General features: G+C 38.7%; 1 protein-coding gene across 1 annotated transcript in view; it reads right to left on the bottom strand.

Moving 5' to 3' along the window:
- Positions 1-20,849, bottom strand: part of METTL16 (methyltransferase 16, RNA N6-adenosine) — a 95,051-nt gene extending 74,202 nt beyond the window's left edge. The window contains exons 1-2 of the mRNA XM_036906129.2: positions 20,711-20,849; positions 15,645-15,772 (exon numbers count right to left, since the gene is read on the bottom strand). Coding sequence (XP_036762024.2) covers positions 15,645-15,772 — 128 coding nt within the window. The 5' untranslated portion in view covers positions 20,711-20,849. The remainder of the gene's footprint in view (positions 1-15,644; positions 15,773-20,710) is intronic.
- Positions 20,850-25,473: the final 4,624 nt, after the last annotated feature.

Genomic DNA, 25,473 nt, shown 5'->3' with positions numbered 1-25,473 from the left:
ATTGTGGTCTGATTAGTTGCCTGATAAAATCACAATCTTTAAATTTATTAAGGCTTTCTGTGGTCTTATATATAATCTATTCTAGAGAACGTTCTATGTATACTTGAGAAAAATGTGTATCCTGCTGCTTTTGTAGATATCTGTTAAGTCCATCTAATCTAATGTCTTGTTCAGTTCCTCTGTTTCCTTATTTATTTTCTGTCTGGTTGATCTGTTCATTGGTGTAAATGGCATGTTAAAGGTCCCTAATATGAATGAATTACAGTCTATCTCCCCCTTTTGTTCAATTAGTATTTGTATTACATATTTAGGTACTCATATGTTGGGTACATAGATATTTAGAATGGTTTTATCCTCTTATTGGACTGATCCCTTTATGATTATGTAATGCTCTGTCTGTCATTACTTTTCATTGTTTTGAAGTCTATTTTGTCTGATATAAGTACTGCTACTCCTGATTTTTTCTCCCTTTTATTTACATGAATTTCTTTTTCCATCCCTTCATTTTCAGTCTAGTTATACCTTTATGGCTTAAATGAGTCTCTTGTAGGGAGCACAGAGATGGGTCTTGTTTCTTTAACCATTTTGCCACCCTATGTCTTTTGATTGGTGCATTCAGTCCATATACATTTAAGGTAATTATTGATAGGTATGTACTTACTCTGGCTGTTTCTGTAGTTCCTCTCTGTTCCTTTCTTCCTAATACCTGTCTCTTGTTATTTGATGGTTTTCTTTGGTGTTGTGGTTGGATTTCTGTTTTTTGTTTTTGTATGTATTACAGGCTTTAGGTTTGTGGTTACCAAAAGGTTCATGGATAGCTTCCTAAATATACGACAGTATATATTAAGTTGAGGACTGCACTATTTCAAACACAATCTGAACGTACCTTTTTATCCTTCTTCCCTCTCCACACTTTATGTATTGATGTCATAATCTGCATGTTTTTGTGTATTCTTTGACTGATTTTGTATATAGTTGACTTTACTATTTGTTTTGTTTTATTTTAATTTCACACTTGCTTGGTAAGTATTGGTCTGCTACATTTGCTATGGGTTTATTTTCACTGGTGAAAATTATTTAGGCTTAAGAGCATTTCCACCTACATAAGTTGCTTTATCATATCCTGTAATGCCAGTTTAAAGGTGGTGAATTCCTTCAGCCTTTGTTTATCTGGGAAATGTTTAATCTCTCCTTCAATTCTGAATGATAACCTCGCTGGGTGGAGGATTCTTGGTTGAAGGTTCTTCTGTTTCAATACATTAAATAGTTCATGCTACTACTCCCTTCTGGCCTGTAAAGTTTCTGTTAAGAAATCTGCTGACATCCTGATGGGTTTTCCCTTATAAGTAATCTTTTTTCTCTCTGGCTGCTTTCAATACCCTCTCTTTATCCTTAATGTTTGTCATTTTAGTTACTGTATATTTTGGTGTTATCTTCCTTGGGTTCCTTTTGTTAGGGGCTCTCTTTGCTTCAAGGACCTGGGTGTCTATTTCCTTCTCCAGAAAGGGGAAGTTTTCAGCAAATATTTCTTCAAAGAGACTTTCTACTCTTTTATCTCTTGCTTCTTCTTCTAGTACCCCTATTATGTGAATATTGTTTCATTTAGAGATGTCACACAGGTCTCTTAGTATCCTCTCATTTCTAGAGATTCTTTTTTCTCTCTATTCCTCAACTCAGTTGCTTTCTTGTTCTCTAATTTCTACCTCATTGGTTGTCTCTTCTACATGTAACAATCTATTATTCATTCCCTCTATTGTATTTTTCATTTGTTACTGTATTCTTCAACTACTGTACTCTGAGCTCTGAGTGGCTTTTTCAATTCCTCTGTCTCTTTGAAATTCTTCTTGAGATTGTCAATATTTTCCCACAAATCAGCACATTTATGACTGTTACTTTGAAATATTTATCTAATGAATACTGGAGATCTATTTCATTTAGCTCTCTTTCTGGTGTCTTATCCTGTTCTTTTGTTTGGGACATATTTCCCTACCCACTCATTTTGTCAGTGTTTCTGTTTTTCTTCCTTTATATTAGATGGATCTGCTATGCTTCCTGGTCTAGAGAGTAATAACTTTATGAAGAAGGCATCCTGTGAGGCCCAGAAGCTCAAGACTTTTTATTCACCAGTGCTTGGTTCTCCTTTGTGGTGGAGCCCTAGTTCCTGTTGGCAGGTTATCGGTGGGGCCACCTTTGTCATTTTAGTTATTGTATATTTTGGTGTTGTCTTCCTGGGGTTCCTTTTGTTAGGGGCTCTCTAGCTGCCTTTATACCTGTCTGCTTATCTCAGTCAGCTGAGGGTGGCAGCTTGAGGCAGCCATCCTTGTGAGCCGATCAAAGGTGCACGTGTATGTGCATGTGTGTTGTGGGCAGGCCTGCCCTCTGCCTGCTCTGCAGCAATGGCAGTGCTGCTAGGCTGATGGGGTAGGTAAGGCAGGTACATGGCACTGGGCTGGGCCACCAGCAAAGAGAAGGAGTGCTAGGAGCTAGCTCCCACAGGTACCTCCCCAATTGGGCTGGGAGAGAGCCAAAAATATTGGGAAAGTCTCCCTCAACCTGCCAGGCAGCAAAGTCTGACCACTGCTGGGTGGGTGGCCAGGGAGTGAGCAGAGAAGCATCTTGGAACTCAGCCACCAGCGAGGGGGATGAAGCATGTGGGGCTCCCGCAAGCGCCCAACCAGTTGGGCTGAGGGAGGGCTGGGGAAGTGTCATTCCCCTGCCCTCTCTCCTGTGGAGAAATCTCTGTCCAATCCTCACCCCTCTGGTACCCTTCCTGCTGCTTTCAAACTACCACCTCTGTGTTGAGTCTCAGAGGGGCCACCTGAGCATGCCTGTCTTCTATCAGCAGCAGGATCTCAGTCTCCCAGAGTGCTCCAACTCTCTGTGGTGTCCAGCCCTGCTAATCACCAAAGCCCAATGCAATGTGGACTCATGTTCCCAGAGCAGATCTCCAGGACAAGGTGTGCAGAGTTCCTGAGTGCTCATCCCCTCCCCTCTCTGTTCCTCTTCCTCCCACTTGTGGGCTGGAATGGAGAAAGGGCTTGGGTTCCAACTGATGATGACTCTACCACTTTTATCTTTCTCTGTGTGGTCTTCTCTTCTTCACCAGGTGTTGGTGGGCTGTTCTGTGGTCTTCAGGTCACTTTCAGGGTTGGTTTTATTTGCTGTAGTTGTTTCCTTGGTGTGTGTGTGGGGGGGAGGGATTTTCATTTTGCCTTCCTACTCTGCCATCTTTTTTCCCCCTCTCTCTCCTTGAGCATCTTGTTTTTGAACTTTGGCAACATGCCATTTTTTCTCTCAAAAATCTTACAGGGATTTTGATTAGGGGAAGAATCAAGCATAAAATACATTGAGTCTCCCCACTCAGAAATACAGTATGTCCCTAAATTTATTTATTCATGTCTTCTAGGCCCCTGAAGGAAATGCTATTTTTTAACCCTCATAGATCTTACATATTTCTTGCCAAGTTTCTGCCTCTTACACTTTGCTATTTTGGATGGGGTCTTTTCTTTCAATTTCCCAACTAGTATTTGGAAAACTATCAATTTTATTTAGTTCTTTTTTTAAAAATTTTCTTGTATGTATGTATGTATTATTTATTTGTTTGTTACTACGGTATCATTAATATACAATCACATGAGCAACACTGTGGTTACTAGATTCCCCTCATTATCAAGTCCCCACCACATACCCATTACAATCACTGTCCAATAGCATAGTAAGATGCTATAGAGCCACTACTTGTCTTCTCTGTTTTTCTATTTATTTTTATGTTTTATACTTATAAAGTATTTTATGTGTATATTTTATTCAGCAACCTCTTGTTTGAATATTTTTTAAGTGATTCTCAATTTTTTTTCAGGTAGACCATAATCAAACCATATAAAATGTAATATTCTTTTTCTTTCTAATATTTATAATCTTAATAAAAAAGGAAAGCAATAGACTCTGAGCTAGAGAGAATTCCAGCTTAGTAATTTCTTAAAGGTATAAGCCTGGGCAAATTATTTGAAAAGAATGTGCATTCATATTTGTAGATTAAAAAGTTCAAAACACATCATTAAATCAAACTCATTGATTATATTATTTAGACCCTCTATCAATACTACTTGACCTTTTTTGGGTCAGTGACTCTTTTAAAAGTGAAATTCTAAATTACAGGTTAGAGTTTTGAATCCTATCTCCTCAATAAAAAGGATACATACAACAAATATTTTTATCTAATTATCTATGAGGCATTCATGAATCCTCTGGACGTCCCAAAGGCCACTGCTCTCTTTGTCCACTTGGTTAGAAATACAAGGGAAAGTGTCTCAAATTATATCAAACACTTTTAAGAAGACTTTTCTATGTTATATTTTTCAAAATGCTGGAAAGTCTTCATTTTTTAAATCTTCGCTGAAAATTACTACTTTTGTCAATATATACTAGGCCTTTTTTTCCAATTTGATTATTTTATACTTATTCTTATTTGGAGAGACTTCTCATCTGCCTAATATATTTTTGCCCATCTATTTTTCATTTATCTGTAATTCTGTTAGGTATGCCATTTACTTACTTAGTAGCACATACTTAGATTTTATAGAGGAATTCTCACATGGTTCAACAAATATTTACTGAATGTGTATTACTTGCCAAACACCTTTAGTCCATTCAGATACACTGTAAGAACAGATCTGTTTGGTCTGCTAAGGAATTTCAAAAATAGAAATCTTAAACCATCTAAAAAATTCTAGGAGGGGGCGGAAGATGGCGGCGTGAGTAGAGCAGCGGAAATCTCCTCCCAAAACAGCATATATCTATGAAAATAAAACAAAGACAACCCTTCCTAGAATAAAGACCAGAGGACACAGGACAATATCCAGACCACATCCACACCTGAGAGAACCCAGCGCCTCGCGAAGGGGGTAAGATACAAGCCCCGGCCCGGCGGGAGCCGAGCGCCCCTCCCCCCAGCTCCCGGCGGGAGAGGAGCGGGCAGAGCGGGAGGGAGACGGAGCCCAGGGCTGCCGAACACCCAGCCCCAGCCATCCGGGCCAGAGTGCAGGGCCCTCGATACTGGGAAAACAGGGCAGCAACAACAGTGAGCAGGCACTGGAGGCTGGGCGACAGAGGACATAAGAAAAGCGCGCGACCATTTTTTTTTTTTTTTTTTTTGCTTTTTTGCTGCTTTGTTTTGGCGAGCGCTTTTTGGAAGTCTTAAAGGGACAGGGACCCCAATATTAGGGAAACAGGGCAGAAAGACCGGTGAGCAGAGGCCTGAGGCTGGCACCGGAGAATAAAGAAAAACGAACGACCACCTTTTTTTTTTTTTAATTAAAAAATTTTTTTTTTTTTAATTAAAAAAATTTTTTTTTTCTTGTTTTTTTTTTTGTGGTCGTTGTTTTGTTTTGGCGGGTGCTTTTTGGAAGTCTTAAAGGGGCAGGGCGGGTCACTTAATCCAGAGGTAGGGAATCCGGGATCTCTGGGCACCCTAACCCCTGGGCTGCAGGGAGCAGGGAGGCCCCTTACGGAGATAAATAGCCTCCCAGCAGCTCCTGCTCCAACGCGACTCCACCATTTTGGAGTAGCTGCCCGAGCCAGGCCACGCCCACAGCAACAGCGGAGATTAACTCCATAGCAGCCGGGCAGGAAGCAGAAACCCTGTCTGCGCGCAGCTGCGCAGCACAAGCCACTAGAGGCCGCTGTTCTCCCAGGAGAGGAGGGCCACAAACCAACAAGAAAGGAAGTCCTTCCAGCCGTCACTCGTCCCAGTTCTGCAGACTATTCCTATCACCATGAAAAGGCAAAGCTACAGGCAGACAAAGATCACAGAGACAACACCAGAGAAGGAGACAGACCTAACCAGTCTTCCTGACAAAGAATTCAAAATAAGAATCATAAACATGCTGACAGAGATGCAAAGAAATACGCAAGAAAAATGGGATGAAGTCCGGAAAGAGATCACAGATGCCAGAAAGGAGATCGCAGAAATGAAACAAACTCTGGAAGGGTTTATAAGCAGAATGGATAGAATGCAAGAGGCCATTGATGGAATTGAAATCAGAGAACAGGAACGCATAGAAGCTGACATAGAGAGAGACAAAAGGATCTCCAGGAATGAAACAATATTAAGAGAACTGTGTGACCAATCTAAAAGGAGCAATATCCGTATTATAGGGGTCCCAGAAGAAGAAGAGAGAGGCAAAGAGATGGAAAGTATCTTAGAAGAAATAATTGCTGAAAACTTCCCCACACTGGGGGAGGAAGTAATCAAACAGACCACGGAAATACACAGAACCCCCAACAGAAAGGATCCAAGAAGGGCAACACCAAGACACATAATAATTAAAATGGCAAAGATCAAGGACAAGGAAAGAGTGTTAAAGGCAGCTAGAGAGAAAAAGGTCACCTACAAAGGGAAACCCATCAGGCTAACGTCAGATTTCTCAACAGAAACCCTACAGGCCAGAAGAGAATGGCATGATATATTTAATACAATGAAACAGAAGGGCCTTGAACCAAGGATACTGTATCCAGCACGACTATCATTCAAATATGACGGTGGGATTAAACAATTCCCAGACAAACAAAAGCTGAGGGAATTTGCTTTCCACAAACCACCTCTACAGAACATCTTACAGGGACTGCTCTAGATGGGAGCACTCCTAGAAAGAGCACAGCACAAAACACCCAACATATGAAGAATCGAGGAGGAGGAACAAGAAGGGAGAGAAGAAAAGAATCTCCAGACAGTGTATATAACAGCTCAATAAGCGAGCTAAGTTAGGCAGTAAGATACTAAAGAGGCTAACCTTGAACCTTTGGTAACCACGAATTTAAAGCCTGCAATGGCAATAAGTACATATCTTTCAATAGTCACCCTAAATGTTAATGGGTTGAATGCACCAATCAAAAGACACAGAGTAACAGAATGGATAAAAAAGCAAGACCCATCTATATGCTGCTTACAAGAAACTCACCTCAAACCCAAAGACATGTACAGACTAAAAGTCAAGGGATGGAAAAACATATTTCAAGCAAACAACAGTGAGAAGAAAGCAGGGGTTGCAGTACTAATATCAGACAAAATAGACTTCAAAACAAAGAAAGTAACAAGAGATAAAGAAGGACACTACATAATGATAAAGGGCTCAGTCAAACAAGAGGATATAACCATTCTAAATATATATGCACCCAACACAGGAGCACCAGCATATGTGAAACAAATACTAACAGAACTAAAGGGGGATATAGACTGCAATGCATTCATTCTAGGAGACTTCAACACACCACTCACCCCAAAGGATAGATCCACTGGGCAGAAAATAAGTAAGGACACGGAAGCACTGAACAACACAGTAGAGCAGATGGACCTAATAGACATCTATAGAACTCTACATCCAAAAGCAGCGGGATATACATTCTTCTCAAGTGCACATGGAACATTCTCCAGAATAGACCACATACTAGGCCACAAAAAGAGCCTCAGAAAATTCCAAAAGATTGAAATCCTACCAACCAACTTTTCAGACCACAAAGGCATAAAACTAGAAATAAACTGTACAAAGAAAGCAAAGAGGCTCACGAACACATGGAGGCTTAACAACACGCTCCTAAATAATCAATGGATCAATGACCAAATCAAAATGGAGATCCAGCAATATATGGAAACAAATGACAACAACAACACTAAGCCCCAACTTCTGTGGGACACAGCAAAAGCAGTCTTAAGAGGAAAGTATATAGCAATCCAAGCATATTTAAAAAAGGAAGAGCAATCCCAAATGAATGGTCTAATGTCACAATTATCGAAATTGGAAAAAGAAGAACAGATGAGGCCTAAGGTCAGCAGAAGGAGGGACATAATAAAGATCAGAGAAGAAATAAATAAAATTGAGAAGAATAAAACAATAGCAAAAATCAATGAAACCAAGAGCTGGTTCTTCGAGAAAATAAAAAAAATAGATAAGCCTCTAGCCAGACTTATTAAGAAGAAAAGAGAGGCAACACAAATCAACAGTATCAGAAACGAGAAAGGAAAAATCACGACGGACCCCACGGAAATGCAAAGAATTATTGGAGACTACTATGAAAACCTATATGCTAACAAGCTGGGAAACCTAGGAGAAATGGACAACTTCCTAGAAAAATATAACCTTCCAAGATTGACCCAGGAAGAAACAGAAAATCTAAACAGACCAATTACCAGCAACGAAATTGAAGAGGTAATCAAAAAACTACCAAAGAACAAAACCCCCGGGCCAGATGGATTTACCTCGGAATTTTATCAGACATACAGGGAAGACATAATACCCATTCTCCTTAAAGTTTTCCAAAAAATAGAGGAGGAGGGGATACTCCCAAACTCATTCTATGAAGCTAACATCACCCTAATACCAAAACCAGGCAAAGACCCCACCAAAAAAGAAAACTACAGACCAATATCCCTGATGAACGTAGATGCAAAAATACTCAACAAAATATTAGCAAACCGAATTCAAAAATACATCAAAAGGATCATACACCATGACCAAGTGGGATTCATCCCAGGGATGCAAGGATGGTACAACATTCGAAAGTCCATCAACATCATCCACCACATCAACAAAAAGAAAGACAAAAACCACATGATCATCTCCATAGATGCTGAAAAAGCATTTGACAAAGTTCAACATCCATTCATGTTAAAAACTCTCAGCAAAATGGGAATAGAGGGCAAGTACCTCAACATAATAAAGGCCATCTATGATAAACCCACAGCCAACATTATATTGAACAGCGAGAAGCTGAAAGCATTTCCTCTGAGATCGGGAACTAGACAGGGATGCCCACTCTCTCCACTGTTATTTAACATAGTACTGGAGGTCCTAGCCACGGCAATCAGACAAAATAAAGAAATACAAGGAATCCAGATTGGTAAAGAAGAAGTTAAACTGTCACTATTTGCAGATGACATGATACTGTACATAAAAAACCCTAAAGACTCCACCCCAAAACTACTAGAACTGATATCGGAATACAGCAAAGTTGCAGGATACAAAATCAACACACAGAAATCTGTGGCTTTCCTATATACTAACAATGAACCAACAGAGAGAGAAATCAGGAAAACAACTCCATTCACAATTGCATCAAAAAAAATAAAATACCTAGGAATAAACCTAACCAAAGAAGTGAAAGACTTATACTCTGAAAACTACAAGTCACTCTTAAGAGAAATTAAAGGGGACACTAACAGATGGAAACTCATCCCATGCTCGTGGCTAGGAAGAATTAATATCGTTAAAATGGCCATCCTGCCCAAAGCAATATACAGATTTGATGCAATCCCTATGAGACTACCAGCAACATTCTTCAATGAACTGGAACAAATAATTCAAAAATTCATATGGAAACACCAAAGACCCCGAATAGCCAAAGCAATCCTGAGAAAGAAGAATAAAGTAGGGGGGATCTCACTCCCCAACTTCAAGCTCTACTATAAAGCCATAGTAATCAAGACAATTTGGTACTGGCACAAGAGCAGAGCCACAGACCAATGGAACAGACTAGAGAATCCAGACATTAACCCAGACATATATGGTCAATTAATATTTGATAAAGGAGCCATGGACATACAATGGCGAAATGACAGTCTCTTCAACAGGTGGTGCTGGCAAAACTGGACAGCTACATGTAGGAGAATGAAACTGGACCATTGTCTAACCCCATATACAAAAGTAAACTCAAAATGGATCAAAGACCTGAATGTAAGCCATGAAACCATTAAACTCTTGGAAGAAAACATAGGCGAAAACCTCTTAGACATAAACATGAGTGACCTCTTCTTGAACATATCTCCCCGGGCAAGGAAAACAACAGCAAAAATGAGTAAGTGGGACTATATTAAGCTGAAAAGCTTCTGTACAGCAAAAGACACCATCAATAGAACAAGAAGGATCCCTACAGTATGGGAGAATATATTTGAAAATGACACATCCGATAAAGGCTTGACGTCCAGAATATATAAGGAACTCTCACGCCTCAACAAACAAAAAACAAATAACCCAATTAAAAAATGGGCAGAGGAACTGAACAGACAGTTCTCCAAAAAAGAAATACAGATGGCCAACAGACACATGAAAAGATGCTCCACATCGCTAATTATCAGAGAAATGCAAATTAAAACTACAATGAGGTATCACCTCACACCAGTAAGGATGGCTGCCATCCAAAAGACAAACAACAACAAATGTTGGCGAGGCTGTGGAGAAAGGGGAACCCTCCTACACTGCTGGTGGGAATGTAAGTTAGTTCAACCATTGTGGAAAGCAGTATGGAGGTACATCAAAATGCTCAAAACAGACTTACCATTTGACCCAGGAATTGCACTCCTAGGAATTTACCCTAAGAATGCAGCAATCAAGTTTGAGAAAGACAGATGCACCCCTATGTTTATTGCAGCACTATTTACAATAGCCAAGAATTGGAAGCAACCTAAATGTCCATCAATAGATGAATGGATAAAGAAGATGTGGTACATATACACAATGGAATACTACTCAGCTATAAGAAAAGGGCAAATCCAATCATTTGCAGCAACATGGATGGAGCTGGAGGGTATTATGCGCAGTGAAACAAGCCAAGCGGAGAAAGAGAAATACCAAATGATTTCACTTATCTGTGGAATATAAGAACAAAGGAAAAACTGAAGGAACAAAACAGCAGCAGAATCACAGAACTCAAGAATGGACTAACAGGTACCAAAGGGAAAGGGACTGGGGAGGATGGGTGGGTAGGGAGGGATAAGGGGGGGAGAAGTAGGGGGGTATTAAGATTAACATGCATGGGGGGGTAGGAGAAAAGGGAGGGCTGTACAACACAGAGAAGGCAAGTAGTGATTCTACAACATTTTGCTATGCTGATGGACAGTGACTGTAAAGGGGTTTATAGGGGAGACCTGGTATAGGGGAGAGCCTAGTAAACATAATATTCGTCATGTAAGTGTAGATTAGTGATAGCAAAAAAAAAAAAAAAAGGGCAGTTCCTGTGTGGTAACCTCCAACGAGTTCTACACAAGGGTATAAAGGGCATATAAAAGTGTAGGCAAAGGGTCTGTTTGTGTTTATACAGAGGATCAAAGCCTAATTGGGCTACCCCGAAAATGAACTAAGATACGATATGAAAAAGAACTTCCAACATCTGCACCCTCTGGAAGACTCATGCCAGAAGATGATCATCAAAAAACCCCAACAAAGATCCACGCACTGCTACAGCTGTAGATGCACTCATCCCACCAGTTCCTGGACCTGCCATGGGAATGAGGAAGGAGATATCTAAGCTGGCCTGTGCATACAGTAAAACAACAAAATTGGACTGGATCTATACTGTTGGAACTCAACCAAGAATTTGGAGAAGTGCAAATTGTAGCGCTCCAAAGTCTTACAACTACAAACTATTTATTGTTAAAAGAACATATGGCATGTGAACAGTCCCCAGGAATGGGTTGTTTTAATTTGTCTGATTTCTCTCAGACTGTTCAAGTTCATTTGGACAATATCCACCATATCATAGATAAGTTTTCACAAATGCCTAAGGTGCCTAACTGGTTTTCTTGGTTTCACTGCAGATGGCTGGTAATTACAGATATGCTTTGGTTATGTAACTATACTCCTATTATGTTAATGTGTGTGTGCAATTTAAGTAGTAGCTTAAAACCTATACATGCTGAAGTTACTCTACAAGAAGATATATCAAAGAAATAATCAATCTTCCCATGTTTTCTTCCGCCTGCTACTTCTATAGCTTTTCTTCTTCCTTCCTAATTACAACCCTTAAATAGAATTCGTGCCTCATATCAAATTTACCAAGTATCATAATTCTTCCAAGTGGTAAAGATACCTCAAGACAAATGCTGGGCATGGAAGCTACAGGGCATAAATATGCAAAGAAGTAAAAAGCTAACCTTTTCTAACAATAAGGCTTCTCTCTCACTTACCAACTTTACATTTCCCTGTATGGCCCCGGAAGATGACTGGTTAGCCAGAGACGGGTAAGATTCCTCAAGGGAGGAACAACCTAAGACAGGCACAGTCGCAGGGGGGCCATCAGGTGAGAAATTGGGGATCAACAGAGGTGAGGCTTAGAACCTTACCCCCCCGTTCTGAGAGAAATCTTCTGCATACGTGGATGTTTTATTGCCCTGGTCTAGCTTGGATTAACACATAGTCTACAGGCACACACCTGATCATCTACATGTGCTCTCTTACAACACTAAACTATGTTTTCTACCTTTATCTTGTATCTACCTACCACTTCAGCATTTTATTAAAAATAATAATAATAAAGAGAGAAATGTGGTATCCACATATAAATCAAGTATAAAAACCAAATGAGTATTCATATTTGAACTGACTGTTTATAGTTCATAATGCATGAGCAAAACCGAAAGTTTCTGTGATGACTGCCCTTGTACTGTTCACTATGTAACTTATTCATTATGTAAGAATTTGTTCTACATGTAAAAACTTGTTTGTTATGCCTCAGAAGATTGGAGACTGACAAAAATTAGGCTTGGGGTGGAATAATGATTGTGCATTGAGCATTGACTCCCCTATACAGAATCTTATTGTCGTTAACAACCATTTGATCAATAAATATGAGAGATGCCCTCACAAAAAAAAAAAAAAAAAAAAAAAAAGGACAGACTTCCAATGGTAAAATAAATTAGTAACCGGGATGTAAGGTATAGCATAAGGAATATAGTCAAGATATTGTAACAGCCTGGTAGGGTGATAGCTGGAACCTAGAATTATGTATATAAATGTTCTACCACTGTGTTGTACACTTGAAACTCATGTAATGTAATACTGTGTGTCAACTACCCTTCAATAAAAAATAATTATTAAAAAAAAAAAAAAAATTCTAACCATTATGATGGACAGTGACTATAATGGGGTATGTGAAGGGGACTTGGTGATGGGGGGAGTCTAGTAAACATAATATTCCTCATGTAATTGTAGATTAATGATACAAAAAAAAATTTTTTTAACCATCTTAAAACTCTTCCTGTGGTTTCTCAATGTCTGAACAATCAAGTCCATTCTAATTTGTGTGCTATGAAAGGCTCTTTGTGATGTGTTCTGATTTCCTTTCAGTCTTGTCTTCTGTTATTCTCTAACCTGCTATCCTATATCCACTTCAGCCCCCTCTACATGCAGTTCTCCAGACTTACCATCATGCCTTTCACAAAATTTTGTTTCTCTACACCCGGAATTCTTTCCCCTTCTCTATTCATCCTTCAGGATTCAGTTGAAAGACCCAGGACCTTCACTGACGCCATCCCCACACATTACTGCTTTATTCCTCTCTTTAGACACTCATTTCAATTGCCTACAAAATATACTACCTGACTATCCCATAGCCTTCTCACATGCCCAAAACTGAAAATATCATCTCCCCACAAACCAACTCATCCCTGCTTGTTACCTACCTCAGCAAATACCACTACCACTTTTCCTCTTGCTAAGTTAGAATCCCAAGCACCATACTTGGCTCATACATTTTGTCACCTTGTCCTGCTAATTCTATTTATGAATTTCTCTCACATTCATGCAGTGATCTCTATCCTTCCTGCCTCTACCTACTTAGGCCAGCTATATGTCTAATGCAGATACTAACTTCCTACCTACTTCCTACATACTTCCCTATACCTCCAGTCTTAATTTCTCCTGCAATCCTCCACAGGCTACTAGAATACATCTGTGTAAACATAATTGTGAACATGTATTTCCGTTTTAAAACATAGTAGATAAGGATGAGGGTAACTGTGAAGACACAAGAACCTTCCACACCATGTCCTTAAAATAAATTCCAAATTCCTAAGTGAGCTTTATAAAGTACTGCAAGCACAATCCTCTCCAGCCTCATCTTCCATCATTTGTCCACCACATCCTAGGCACACTCAACTTTTCCAGCTCCCCTACTACTCAGTGCTCTTTGCATATGCCACTCCCTCTGCCTGTAACATTCTTCTTTCTACCTGGCTAACACCCACTCATTCTTCAGAACACAAGCAAGACACCATTTCTGTTTCAATTATTCTCTAAACCACAAAGTCAGGGTCGGCTCTCCCTTCTAAGTGATTCCATTATTCACCCCACTGATCCTGTCACACTGACAGGTTAACTACTTGTTTATTTTTCCACTTTCTCCATTAGTGCATGAAATCCAAATATGGCAGTGACTATGTCTTTCTTGTTTATTATGGCTTTCCTAGGACTTAGCACAAAACGGTTAATCAATAGATATGTGTTAAATAATTACGTACAATAATAGGTACAGAGAAGAAACAATGAAGAACAAAACAGTATCTGCCCTAAAGTGATTTGGATAAACAAATATCCACATACATAACTATGAAATAAAGATTTAAGAACAATGGTAGGGATGATCTAAACAAAGAGAAAAACGAATTTGATCTCTTATGGGGAGTGATGGGATGATATATCAATCTCTTATGAATGATCACCAAGATAAGGGGTCAAAATATTTAGAGTATACAAAGGAAATACTGGAACTCTTATTTAAATATATATTTAATTTGTTTTGAAGAATGTTTTCTAATGTGCTTAATATAACAACATGGTATAGTACAAGTATTCATATGAGGGGCTGTGTTCACCTTTTTACTAAGAAGAATAAACAAAAAAGCTTGGTAACCAGAGTTCTAGGACATTTAATCTTAACTTCCATGTATTCAGTGCAGGTGAGGGAGAGGGGGTGTCCAGAGATGATGAATCTGATGAAATCTAAGGATAATCTCCCAGAAAAGTGAATATAAATGTGTTTTTAAAAAACTTTTATATTATTTCTAGAGTAGTTTGGACCTCAGGTTAAATTCTGCCCTGGGACTCCCATTTCTAAAGCCAAAAGGAGACTGCTAGGAAGAAGGAAAAGGTTAGCAAAATGCCTCAAGCCCTTTGATCCTATTATACTTATTTTCTCTCTTCTCCACACACCCTGCTCCTCCTCCTTCCCATTGTTGAATCACAACTTTCCCTAGACAGGCTTGGAATTTTCAGTCTCCTCTGTAATTTTCATAGAGTTTAGGAATACAGTTAAAGATTTCCATCTTAAGGGTATAACACACACACAAGTTATTCCCACATCATTATCACAGTTTTTGCCATTTCCTGAAGCTCTCACACTATCATTCTAATTTTTTTTAACAACTTTTTAAATTAAATTTAGTGACACCCTAAATAGTATCTGTGTAGTTAGTCTGATCTCCTGATTATTACTTTTCTACTTCATGTCAATATAAACACACACTGAAAATAAGGACTTTAGACCCTCACCAGCACCAAGTTTTAAAGCACAGTTCTGAGGTTTCTGCAATTACTCTGAGATCTCTGTTGGGTAAGCAAACAATTTGGACATCAACAGTTTTTTAAAAATCAGAAAGAAATTTAAAAGCATCTGGTCCAATCTTCTCCTTTTATAGATTAAAAAGCTGAAACCTGGAGAAGTTAAGTCATTTGCCCAATGTCAGATTAAAAGTTTAAGGAAATGTCTAGGATTAGTATTTAGGTCTACTATCAGTTCAGTACACTTTCTACTACATTATGTCCATTCATATTACACTAGAATAATATAGTATCAAGAATTCTTCATCTGTTACCTACCTCACTCTTCCATTCAGATTTATCTGAACATGCTGCTTAAAATCTGGATATTTGGATGCCAGATATGCAAAGTCAGGAGGTTTGTCCTTGTATCTATTTCTTGCATGCATTGATTTACTCAGAGCCATCTTTAAAAAGAAACAAAGAAAAAAATCAGCATATTTACTTAAAAACACATTAATGGGGAAAAAACTGGCCGCCAAGTCAAGAGTTACAGATGATACATCTTTGCCAAAGAAGTGAGAAAGTAGAAGCTACATTTTTAAAACGTCCCCAACAAATAAGCACATGAAAAGATGCTCAATGTCACTGGTCATTAGGGAAATGCAAAACAAAACCATGGTAAGATATCACTTCATACTCACTAGGATGGCTACAATTAAAAATGAAGATAAACATTAACTGTCGGTGAGGCTTTAAGGAAACTGAAGCACTAATGCATTGCAGGTGGGAATGTGAAACAGTACAACTACTGTGGGAAAATTTGTCAATTCTTTGAAAAGTTAAACATAGAATTACCACATGTTCCAGCAATTCCGCTCCTAGCTATATACCCACAAGAATTGAGAGCGGGGATTATTCAAACACATACTTGCACACCAATGTTCACAGAAGCATTATTCACAATAGCCAAAAAAAAAAAGTGGAAATCACCAAATGTCCATAATCAGATAAACAAATAAGATGATGTAGTATATACATACATAATCAGATAAACAAATAAGATGATGTAGTATATACATACAAAATATTATTCAGTCCTAAAGAAGAATGGGAATTCTGATACATGCCACAACATGGAAGAATCTTAAAAATATTTTGATACAGGAAATAAGCCACATACAAAAGGGCAAATATTGTACTGTCCCGCTTACATGAGATACCAAGAATAGGCAAATTACACAGAGAGAACAGAAGCTCCCTGGGATGGAGGGAGGGAGGAATAGTGAATTATTTAATGAGAACATAGTTTCTGTTTAGGATAATTAAAAATTTCCAAAATAGATAGTGGTGATGGTTGCACAACACTGTGAATATATTTAATGCCAGGGAATGGTACACTTAAAAATGGTTACAATGGAACCATGTTGTTTTTCAGGTAAAACCTTCTTAAGAGTGTTTATCAATAATACCTTAATAAAAAAATTGTATAGAAAATAAAAATAAAATTAAAAAATGGTTACAATGGTAAATTTTATGTTTTGTATATTTTATCACAGTTTAAAAACATACAAAACATATGATGAATTTTTGTTTTAAACCAAGGGAGGGAAACTGAAAACTATTCCTTCAAAAGGATCAAAGTGGCAGAAAGCAGTATAATCCACAGCCAACATGATTATAGTCAGAGGTTGATTTTTACAGTGATCTTGCGTAATTGGTAGAGCATGATAAAGTCACCGAAGTTTCAAAAAATTATTTCTGTTCCCATTTCTTTTATAAACTTCAATCTTATCACTCCTAGGTAGCTAAAACAAAATGAAAACAAATATTATCTTCTTCCAGATTACAGAGAGGAAAAAAGTTAACACAGTTATAACAAAAACAAAAACTGGACAAAAAGGCATTGTAGTGGTTTAGAAAATTAAGTAGTTGTAAAATATTTTAGTGTATATCTTTGGGTGATAAATGATTTTTACTCTCTTCTTGATATCATTCTGTATTTTCCCCCTTTTTAAATAGGGACATTCATCTAAACTGTATTATGTAAGTCAGAATCCTAGGGGTCACCTGATAATCCTCTATCCCTTTTATATCTCAAGAAATCCAATCATGTGGATTCTACCTACTAAAAATACCTCTCATATCCACCTATTCTTCCCTATCTCCACTAGTATCAGCCCAGCACAACTTACCTAGACTGCTACAAGAGCCTCTTAATTGGTCTCCCTGAATCCACCTTATTCTTTCAATTCCTTTTTCCACCTTGCAATGATAATTTCTAAACATAAATTTCATAAGTTCTACTCCTAGGCCTACTTGTTCAAAACCTCACTCTCAGGATAAAAACAGAAACTGTCCCTTCAGCATACATGTAAGGCCCAGCAGGGCAGAGCCATACCTGTTTTTCCACCATCAGCTTATATCATACCCCACTTGCTCTTCTGCCTGTCCTTGCACTCTTGCAGTAGGGTCTTTACACACCTTACCCCTTTGTCTATAACATTCTTCCCTCTCTCTCTTCATCTAAAGAATTCCTACTCATTCTCTCTATCACAGTTCAAGCACATCTTCTTCATTAAGGAAGGTCTTCTTTCCCTCATCTCCCAAGTTAAGACTATCATAACGTCTCCTGACAACAAGCACCTTTCCTTTGTTGTTAGAGATGTAATTTGACATAATAATGAATCTGTCAACACTCTGTTTCAGGTTTTCTGACAGCTTTCTACAGTGGAAATTGAACAACCATTTTCCAGAAAGAATTGTCATCTTCACCCTAGACCTCTCCAAATCATACATCCAACTCCCTACCTGACTTCTCACTTGAATGACTCAAAAGTACTTCATGCATGACATGTCGAAAATTAACTTATTTCGACCCATCCCAAAATGGTCTTCTTTTAATCTTCCCTAAGTTGCTGAATAACACCACTACCTTTCTTGTGGCACACAAGCCAGAAATCTTCAGCACCTTCTATACCCTGTGTCCTCCATTCCAAACACACCATGTCCTGAATATTCTCTATCTCCTAACTATTTCTTGACCCTACCTAATTTTCACCTGTCACAACTCCACATCTTTAGCCCAGATCATTATCGTATCTCTTTGGGATTACTATAACAGCCTCTAACTGATCTCTCTATAACCACTCTTGCCCCTGCAATTCACTTTTCACTTGGAAGACAAGTCTTCCATACCCCCTGCAAATCTGAGCATTCCTCATGAAATCCCTTCAGTGGTTTCCTAAAGCTATTAGGTTGATAAAATCCACAATCATTAACAAGGAATACATAACCTAGGCCTTGCTTATCCCTCCAATCTCATTCATTGCCACTTTCCTCTTCTTGCACTATGCTTGAGACCTACTCATCTTCTTTCACTTCCTCTGCTACATCACGATCTGCCCCACCATCTACTATTCTTACTGCCTAAAAGATTCTCCTCACCCTCCCATCATCCCTTCACCCCTGAAGGCCTACTTGTCCTTCAAATCACATTCTGACATCACACATCCAATCACATACCCACTACATGCTTTCAAAGTACTCTGTGCTTTTCCCTCAGAGCACTTTAATTTACATTTCTCTCTCTCTCTGTCTGCACTGCAACCATGTCCATCTTATTCTTCACTACACCCCCTAACAACTGGCATACAATATTTGTTGAATAAATGAATAATTCAGATTTGGGAGAATTAACAATAACTTGGAAGTTTTTCAGCACATTAAGTCATCACCTTTTGCTCCTCACATTATCACAGAAACTCGCCATATACAAGTTTTAATTTCCTAACATTAACATACCTGTTACAGACTATCAGGAAAGAGGGGAGCATAAAACTAGGACAGGAACCAATCCCCCAGAAAAAATTGAAAAGGAAAATGCTTGCTTATCTTGTGATTCCAGCAAGCAACAAAAAAAGAAAGGTACTCTAACAGTAACTTCAAGACACACTGGTATGTTAGGGCTCTGCAACACATTAAGGTTCTGAAAACTACATAGCTGACATTAGTATGCACACATAACACTCTGAACATAGTGGAACTCATTAAATTACAGATATGGCAGATTCATTTCCTACATTAATCAACCTTTCTGGACAGAAACAGATGCAGAATTTGTCAATACAGCCATTTCTTAGTAAACCAAGCTCTAATACAGGAAATGGTGCTCTTAGCTAAATCTATTCCATTCCTCAAAATTTAACTGAGGGTCAGCTCTTACCTGGCATCAGCATTGTCACTCCCTGCTTCTCTTTAATCTACTTTTTTCTTCCTGGCTCATTCTGCTCTAGCCAAATTGGCTTCCTGTTTCTCTATCAAGTTTGGTACACTACTGCCCCTGGGATTTTGTACTTGCTGTTTGGTGTGCATGGACTGCTCTTTCCCCAGAACTACAAACATACCCTGGCCTTGTTCAAATCTTTGACCAAATGTCACCTTCTCCTTGATGCCTTCCCTGAGTACCTCCACTTAAATGTTCAGTAAGTGAACACTCTCGTCTTCTTTAATAGCTTTAGTCTTCTACACATAACTTTCTCATCTGACATTCCATGTATGTTACTTATTTTTTTAAATCTGCCCTGCCAGTAAGCTTCCTGAGGCGAAATATTTCTTGCTCACGCGATATCCCAACGCCTAAGTACAGGGTCCAGGAGAGTAGCCACTGAATAAATATTTATTGATTAAAAACAAAATGCAAGTCGTTTCACTGCCCAAGCTACTGAAACACAGAACTCTGATTCTCGGGAAACAGTCCTCATCTTGACTCTCAAAACAGAGCAGCCCTGGGGCTGGAGCTTTTTCTTCCGAGTTACCCTAGTCTGTCCAGAAAACCAAAGCCGTAGATCCTTAAGGCTGAGTCTTCGACTTTCTTTGATCTTTCCCACCTCTGTGCTGTTTCCTTGGTTTCTCCTGACCGCAACTACCCTTTATCTTAACACCAAATAGTCTAAATTCGGCTTTCAGAACTTCGAATTCCTTCTGCACAGATTTCCTACCACTCCAATCTCCGTTTTCTCCCGTCGTCTTCCCTCATAAATCTGAATTCTTTCCTCTAGTTTCGCCACTGCTAGTTTTCCATCTCTTCCACTCCTTCCACAACCTCATCTAACCCACTCAGTTTGTCTTCCCGCCTCAATTTCGCATCTCTCAAAACCTCCTCAGAGCCAGAGGGTCTTCCCAACTTCAATCCTAGTCCCCATTCTATTCGCCAGCTCTTCCCACCGACCCCACCACAGCTCCAGTACACACACACACATACGCCACCCACCCACCCGTCGGGTCTCTCTCCCCAGGCCCCTAAATCAGCACCTTACCGGCACAGAACCCGAGAATTAAAGCACCTCGGGGACACCTGACTTAAATGACCTCGCAACCCGCGTAAGAGATATTAAGTGACTCACCTCCGAGGTCAAACTTCCCGCCAGATGACCGAGCTACAATGGGGCTCTAAAGCCCCAAAATCTTAAGCAACCCGCAGCGTGAAGCTCCTAGAAACGCAGATGATACGCTCCCAGCGCGCCGCCATCTTGGGCAGCCATCCAGCCTTGTGATTGAACGAGTCAGTCTCGCGCGACCTGTAGCGGATTCCGAAGAAAGAAGAAACTCTCGCGAGACCTGGACTTGGCGGTTTCGTCTGACAGAGGGAGTGGGTATGGAAGCCAGCGGTGCTGTTTTCGGGGAGGGAGGCCCCCGCGTTAGAATCTGCTAGGAACTTGTGTTCTTTTAATGTAATTTTTAAAAAGGTATGTCCCCGCTACAGGCGTACTAAATGACTCTTGGGGTTTTGGGCTGGGAATATGGGGTGGCGGAGGGAGGGGGCTTCTGTTTTTGACGGTTGGCAATTAGCATTTATAGTGGAACAGGACTCCTGTGATTTATGATTTCGTCGTCACCGATAAACCTGTGAGGTGAGAAAGAGTAACCTAATTTACAGAGGAAGAACTGGGCATCACAAATATTAAGTCGTTTCTTCAAGATCCTACACCCAGACGATAGCATGTCCTAGTTCTTTTATTTTCTCATCATCCTTTTGAGCTAGAAGCTCTATTACGTGCAGTTCGTATTTCTTTTCAACTCTGTTACAGTAATTTTCATCCTCTGGTAAGTAGAGTGGGCATCAGTCTCCCCATTTTACAGCTGAGACAAAAAGGTAAATTACTTTCAAAAGGCATGCAACTGGTAACAAAACTAGGGCTAAAGTGAGCCTCTGTACCCCCATCTAGTATCTCTTTCAATTAAAGTTTGCCTAGGTCTGGTAATTAATGTGAAAGCTTCTGGCATACTATTGGAGTAAGGAATGGAGACTTCAGCTTTAAGCGGAACCCAGTGTACCAGTTATCACCCAAGGAAAGATGAGGAAGTATTTTCATTACCTATTGTGTAACAAACCACCCTAAAATGTATAACTTGAAACAAGAACCATTTTCTTTTCTTACTGTTCTGCAATCTGGGCTGTAATAAGCCAGACCATTTCTTCGGCTGTCCTTGCTGTTGGTTGTAGCATCAGCTGGTGGCTTCTTGTTCAGCTGGAATAACTGGGCCTCTCTCCCTGTCTTCTCAAATTCTCTCCTCCATGTGACCTTTCCACATGATCTCTCCAGCAGAGTAGCCATACTTCTTACACGTTGGCTCAGAACTCCCAAAAGGACAAAAGCGGACAATTCTAAGCCTTAAGGCATAGACCGAGAACTGGTGCTTTCATGATACTCTGTTAAAGTAAGTCAAAGGGCCAGCCAAGATTTAAAAGCAGGAAACTATGCCAGAGTATCCTCCAGGAAGCAATGGTTCACTGGGTCTAATGTACAGAATACCACAGGTTTTCCGTCTTTAGCAGGTAGTGACTTTAGTGCTAATTATTTTTACAGTATTTAGTGCTTGCTTCTGGAAAGGTCAAAGAGAAAATGGCCTCGGAGATAAGACTGGTAAGGTTGAAAGTAGATTGTGTTTAAGATGCTGGTGAATTTCTCTGTTAGCTACAGAGATCTAACTTTCCTGTGGGTAGAAGCAAAAAGATCCTACCTCCACAGCAAGGGAATTTGTGCTTTAATCCTGCTCTCACCACTTACTAACTTTGTGACTGTGGACTGTTATTCAAGCCTGGGTTTGCACAATATTGCAAAACTGAATAGTTAATCACATAGGGTTGTTGTGAGAATTAAATCAGACAATGCATAATGCATAGTTTCTGGCACATTGTAAACTATTATTTTCTACTATTTCTTATAAATTTTCTGCTTAGTTTCCCTCTTTTAAAAATTATTTCATAAAGATAAAACACATTCATTATAGAAAATTTGTTTTAAAAAATTAAATAATACAGGAAAGTATGATAAAGCAAAAATTATCTAAAATTTCACTGCCTAGAGCCAATCACCATCAAATTTTGGTAACCTTACTTCTAGACCTAAATATTCATAAAGCTATAAAATGAAATAATTTTTATAGAAATAGTGTTATATACTGTGAATATATATTTCCCACACACACATACATTTAAGTCTTGGAGGTTCTCCTACTTCAGTTAATATAGTTCTATAGTATCTTTTGTGATGAGTACATAGTATTCCATTGTATGGATATGCCACAATTTTTAAAATTAATTTTCCTATAGGTGGACATAGGTTGGTCTGCTCCTAAAATTGATAAATACAATGATAAAACTTTTTTTTCACATAAAATGAAAACTGTCTAGAGACTCTATAAAATAGATTAATAAGATACAATATCTGTCTCAGGGTTTTCTTTCTGATTTGCCCTCAAATCCCTAAGAATTTAATTTCATAGAAGACTGACCAACTTTTGTGCCTCAACAAAAATGGTCTAGGAGTCCAATTAGTCAATTACATCCTTTGTTTCTTGCTGCCTTTTTGAGGTAGGAAACTGATTCTGCACATTCAATGAGTAATTGAATGAGCCTCCATCCCATGCTCCCAGAGTCAGGGGCCAGGCAGAGTGGGGGGTACCAACCTCTGGCATGTACAGTCTGGATGACCTTTAGCTTTCCCTCTCATCTGCTAGTTCTGACATATTGTATAACTGATACCAGAACTGCTTTCAGAGCATCAGACACCTCCTGGGCTGAAATCAACCCTTGAGGACATCAGCCTAGACTCCCACTTTACTGAAGTTAATCATTTCAAAGACGTTTTACTCATCCCTGCCACTGAGCTTTGGCCAGGGCCAGCCAGTCAACATCCACAGGTTCCTCTAACAATGTCTCAGGGAGCAATGATTAAGTATTGATTCCTTCTAGCCCAGAGGAGCCTGGATTCCTTATGTAAATTTATCTATCACCTGCTTAGGGACCAAGTTAATGTCAGAGATCTAATGGCCACCTTAATTAAATCACAAAAGCTATTCCCTAGTTTCAGAATAATGATTGTTCCTCAGCTTACATTTACACAACTGAGAGAGCTATTCAAGTGATGTTTTATACTTAACACACCATATTTTTCTTTATAAGCAATGCTGAATTCTTTCAAAAACTTGAAAAGTAAATTTCAGAAACTTAATATAACTGGTGAAAGAACTATATATAACTGTACATCTGACTACCCTCTCTCCTGTTCCCATAAAACAGCAGATAATAAATTCATCTAGGACTAGAAACCCAGAAATAGTGCCATTGAGAGACCAGAAAATTTGAGGGTACTCTAAAATAGGACACAAATAGGAATAACAATTAAAATACCAAGAAGTTTTTATACAAAACTACATTTGATTTTGAAATTTATGTGGAAATCAAAATGTTCAAGAATAGCTAATAAGAATGTTTTCTAAGTGGAAAAAATTAAAATTACAGTATAAATGAAATAAATCCTATGTGGATAATAAACAAAACAATTATAACCAAAATCAGCTATAGAAGTATTAGAAGAATGTAGAAGAATGTTGTGATAAATTTAGAGTAGGGAGGGACATCTAAAGACAAAAAAATCCATAAAGGAAATGATTGCTAAATTTGATTATATAAAAATTTTAAAAATTTAATAAAAGATACTATAATAGACAAACATGGAGAAAATATTTTCAATATAACAGGATTAATAAGATATTTATAAACAATGATAATAAAAGAATTGAACATTAAAATGAGCAATGGATATAAAGAGGAAGCTCACAAAAGAGCGTATACAGTTGATGAATGAACATATATGAAAAAATGCTCATATTCCTAAGTAATCATGGAAAGACATAGTAAAATAATTAAAATATGCCATTTTAAACATGTCAGATTAATAAAAATAAAACATTGATAGCATCTGATGATGGCAAAGCTTAAGTGTGTTAGATTTTGCTGTATAACCACCCTAAAACATTATTTACTATAATTATAATTATTACTATGACACATATTATAATTATCCCTCAAAATGCAGTACATCAGCTGGGCAGGTGTTCTGGTCTATCTGGGCTGGTTCAGCTGACCCCTTAAGTTTGCTGGAGTTACCTGGGTCTTGAATGGTGTAAGATGACCTTACTCACATGGCTGGTAGTTGGCAGGCTGATTAGAGTACGGGTTAGAAAACAACTGCTAGTAGGCTAATTCTGGTCATACCTATTTATTTACATATTTTTTATGGCTGCTTTCTATACAACAGCAGAGTCCAGTAGTTGCAAAAGAGACCATATACCCCACAAAGCGGAAAAGTATTTACTCTTTAGCCCTTTACAGGGAAGTTTGCCAATCCCTAGTCTAGGGAACATAAACTGAAATAGTTCTGTCTCTGCTTCACATAGTTTCTCACCCTCCAGTAAGATAGACTGGGTTTTTTTCACATGGCAGCAATATCCCAAGAGAAAGAAAAAGTAATCTACAAATAGCTCTCAAGGCCTTGGTCTACCCAAATGCAAGGAGTAGAAAAATAGCCTTCATTTCTGGATGGGAGAAACAGCAAAGAATCTGTGACCAATTGCAATTTACCAAAGTGAGTAAAAATACCTTTTTTGAAGGATCATTTGGCAATATATGTATTAAAATCCAAACGATCCATCTCCCAAAATAAGGGACCAAAGAAAGACAATACCAAGACATATAATACTTAAAATGGCAAAGATCAAGGACAAGGACAGGGTACTAAAAGCATCCAGAGAGAGAAAAAGATGACATACAAAGGAAATTCCATTTGGCTACCATCAGACTTCTGAGCAGAAACCTTACAGG

The sequence above is a fragment of the Manis pentadactyla genome, chromosome 4, assembly GCF_030020395.1.
Source record: "Manis pentadactyla isolate mManPen7 chromosome 4, mManPen7.hap1, whole genome shotgun sequence".
Classification (NCBI taxonomy): Eukaryota; Metazoa; Chordata; class Mammalia; order Pholidota; family Manidae; genus Manis; species Manis pentadactyla.
The sequence above is the reverse complement of the archived record's forward strand: the minus strand, read 5'-3'. Positions and strand labels throughout refer to the sequence as shown.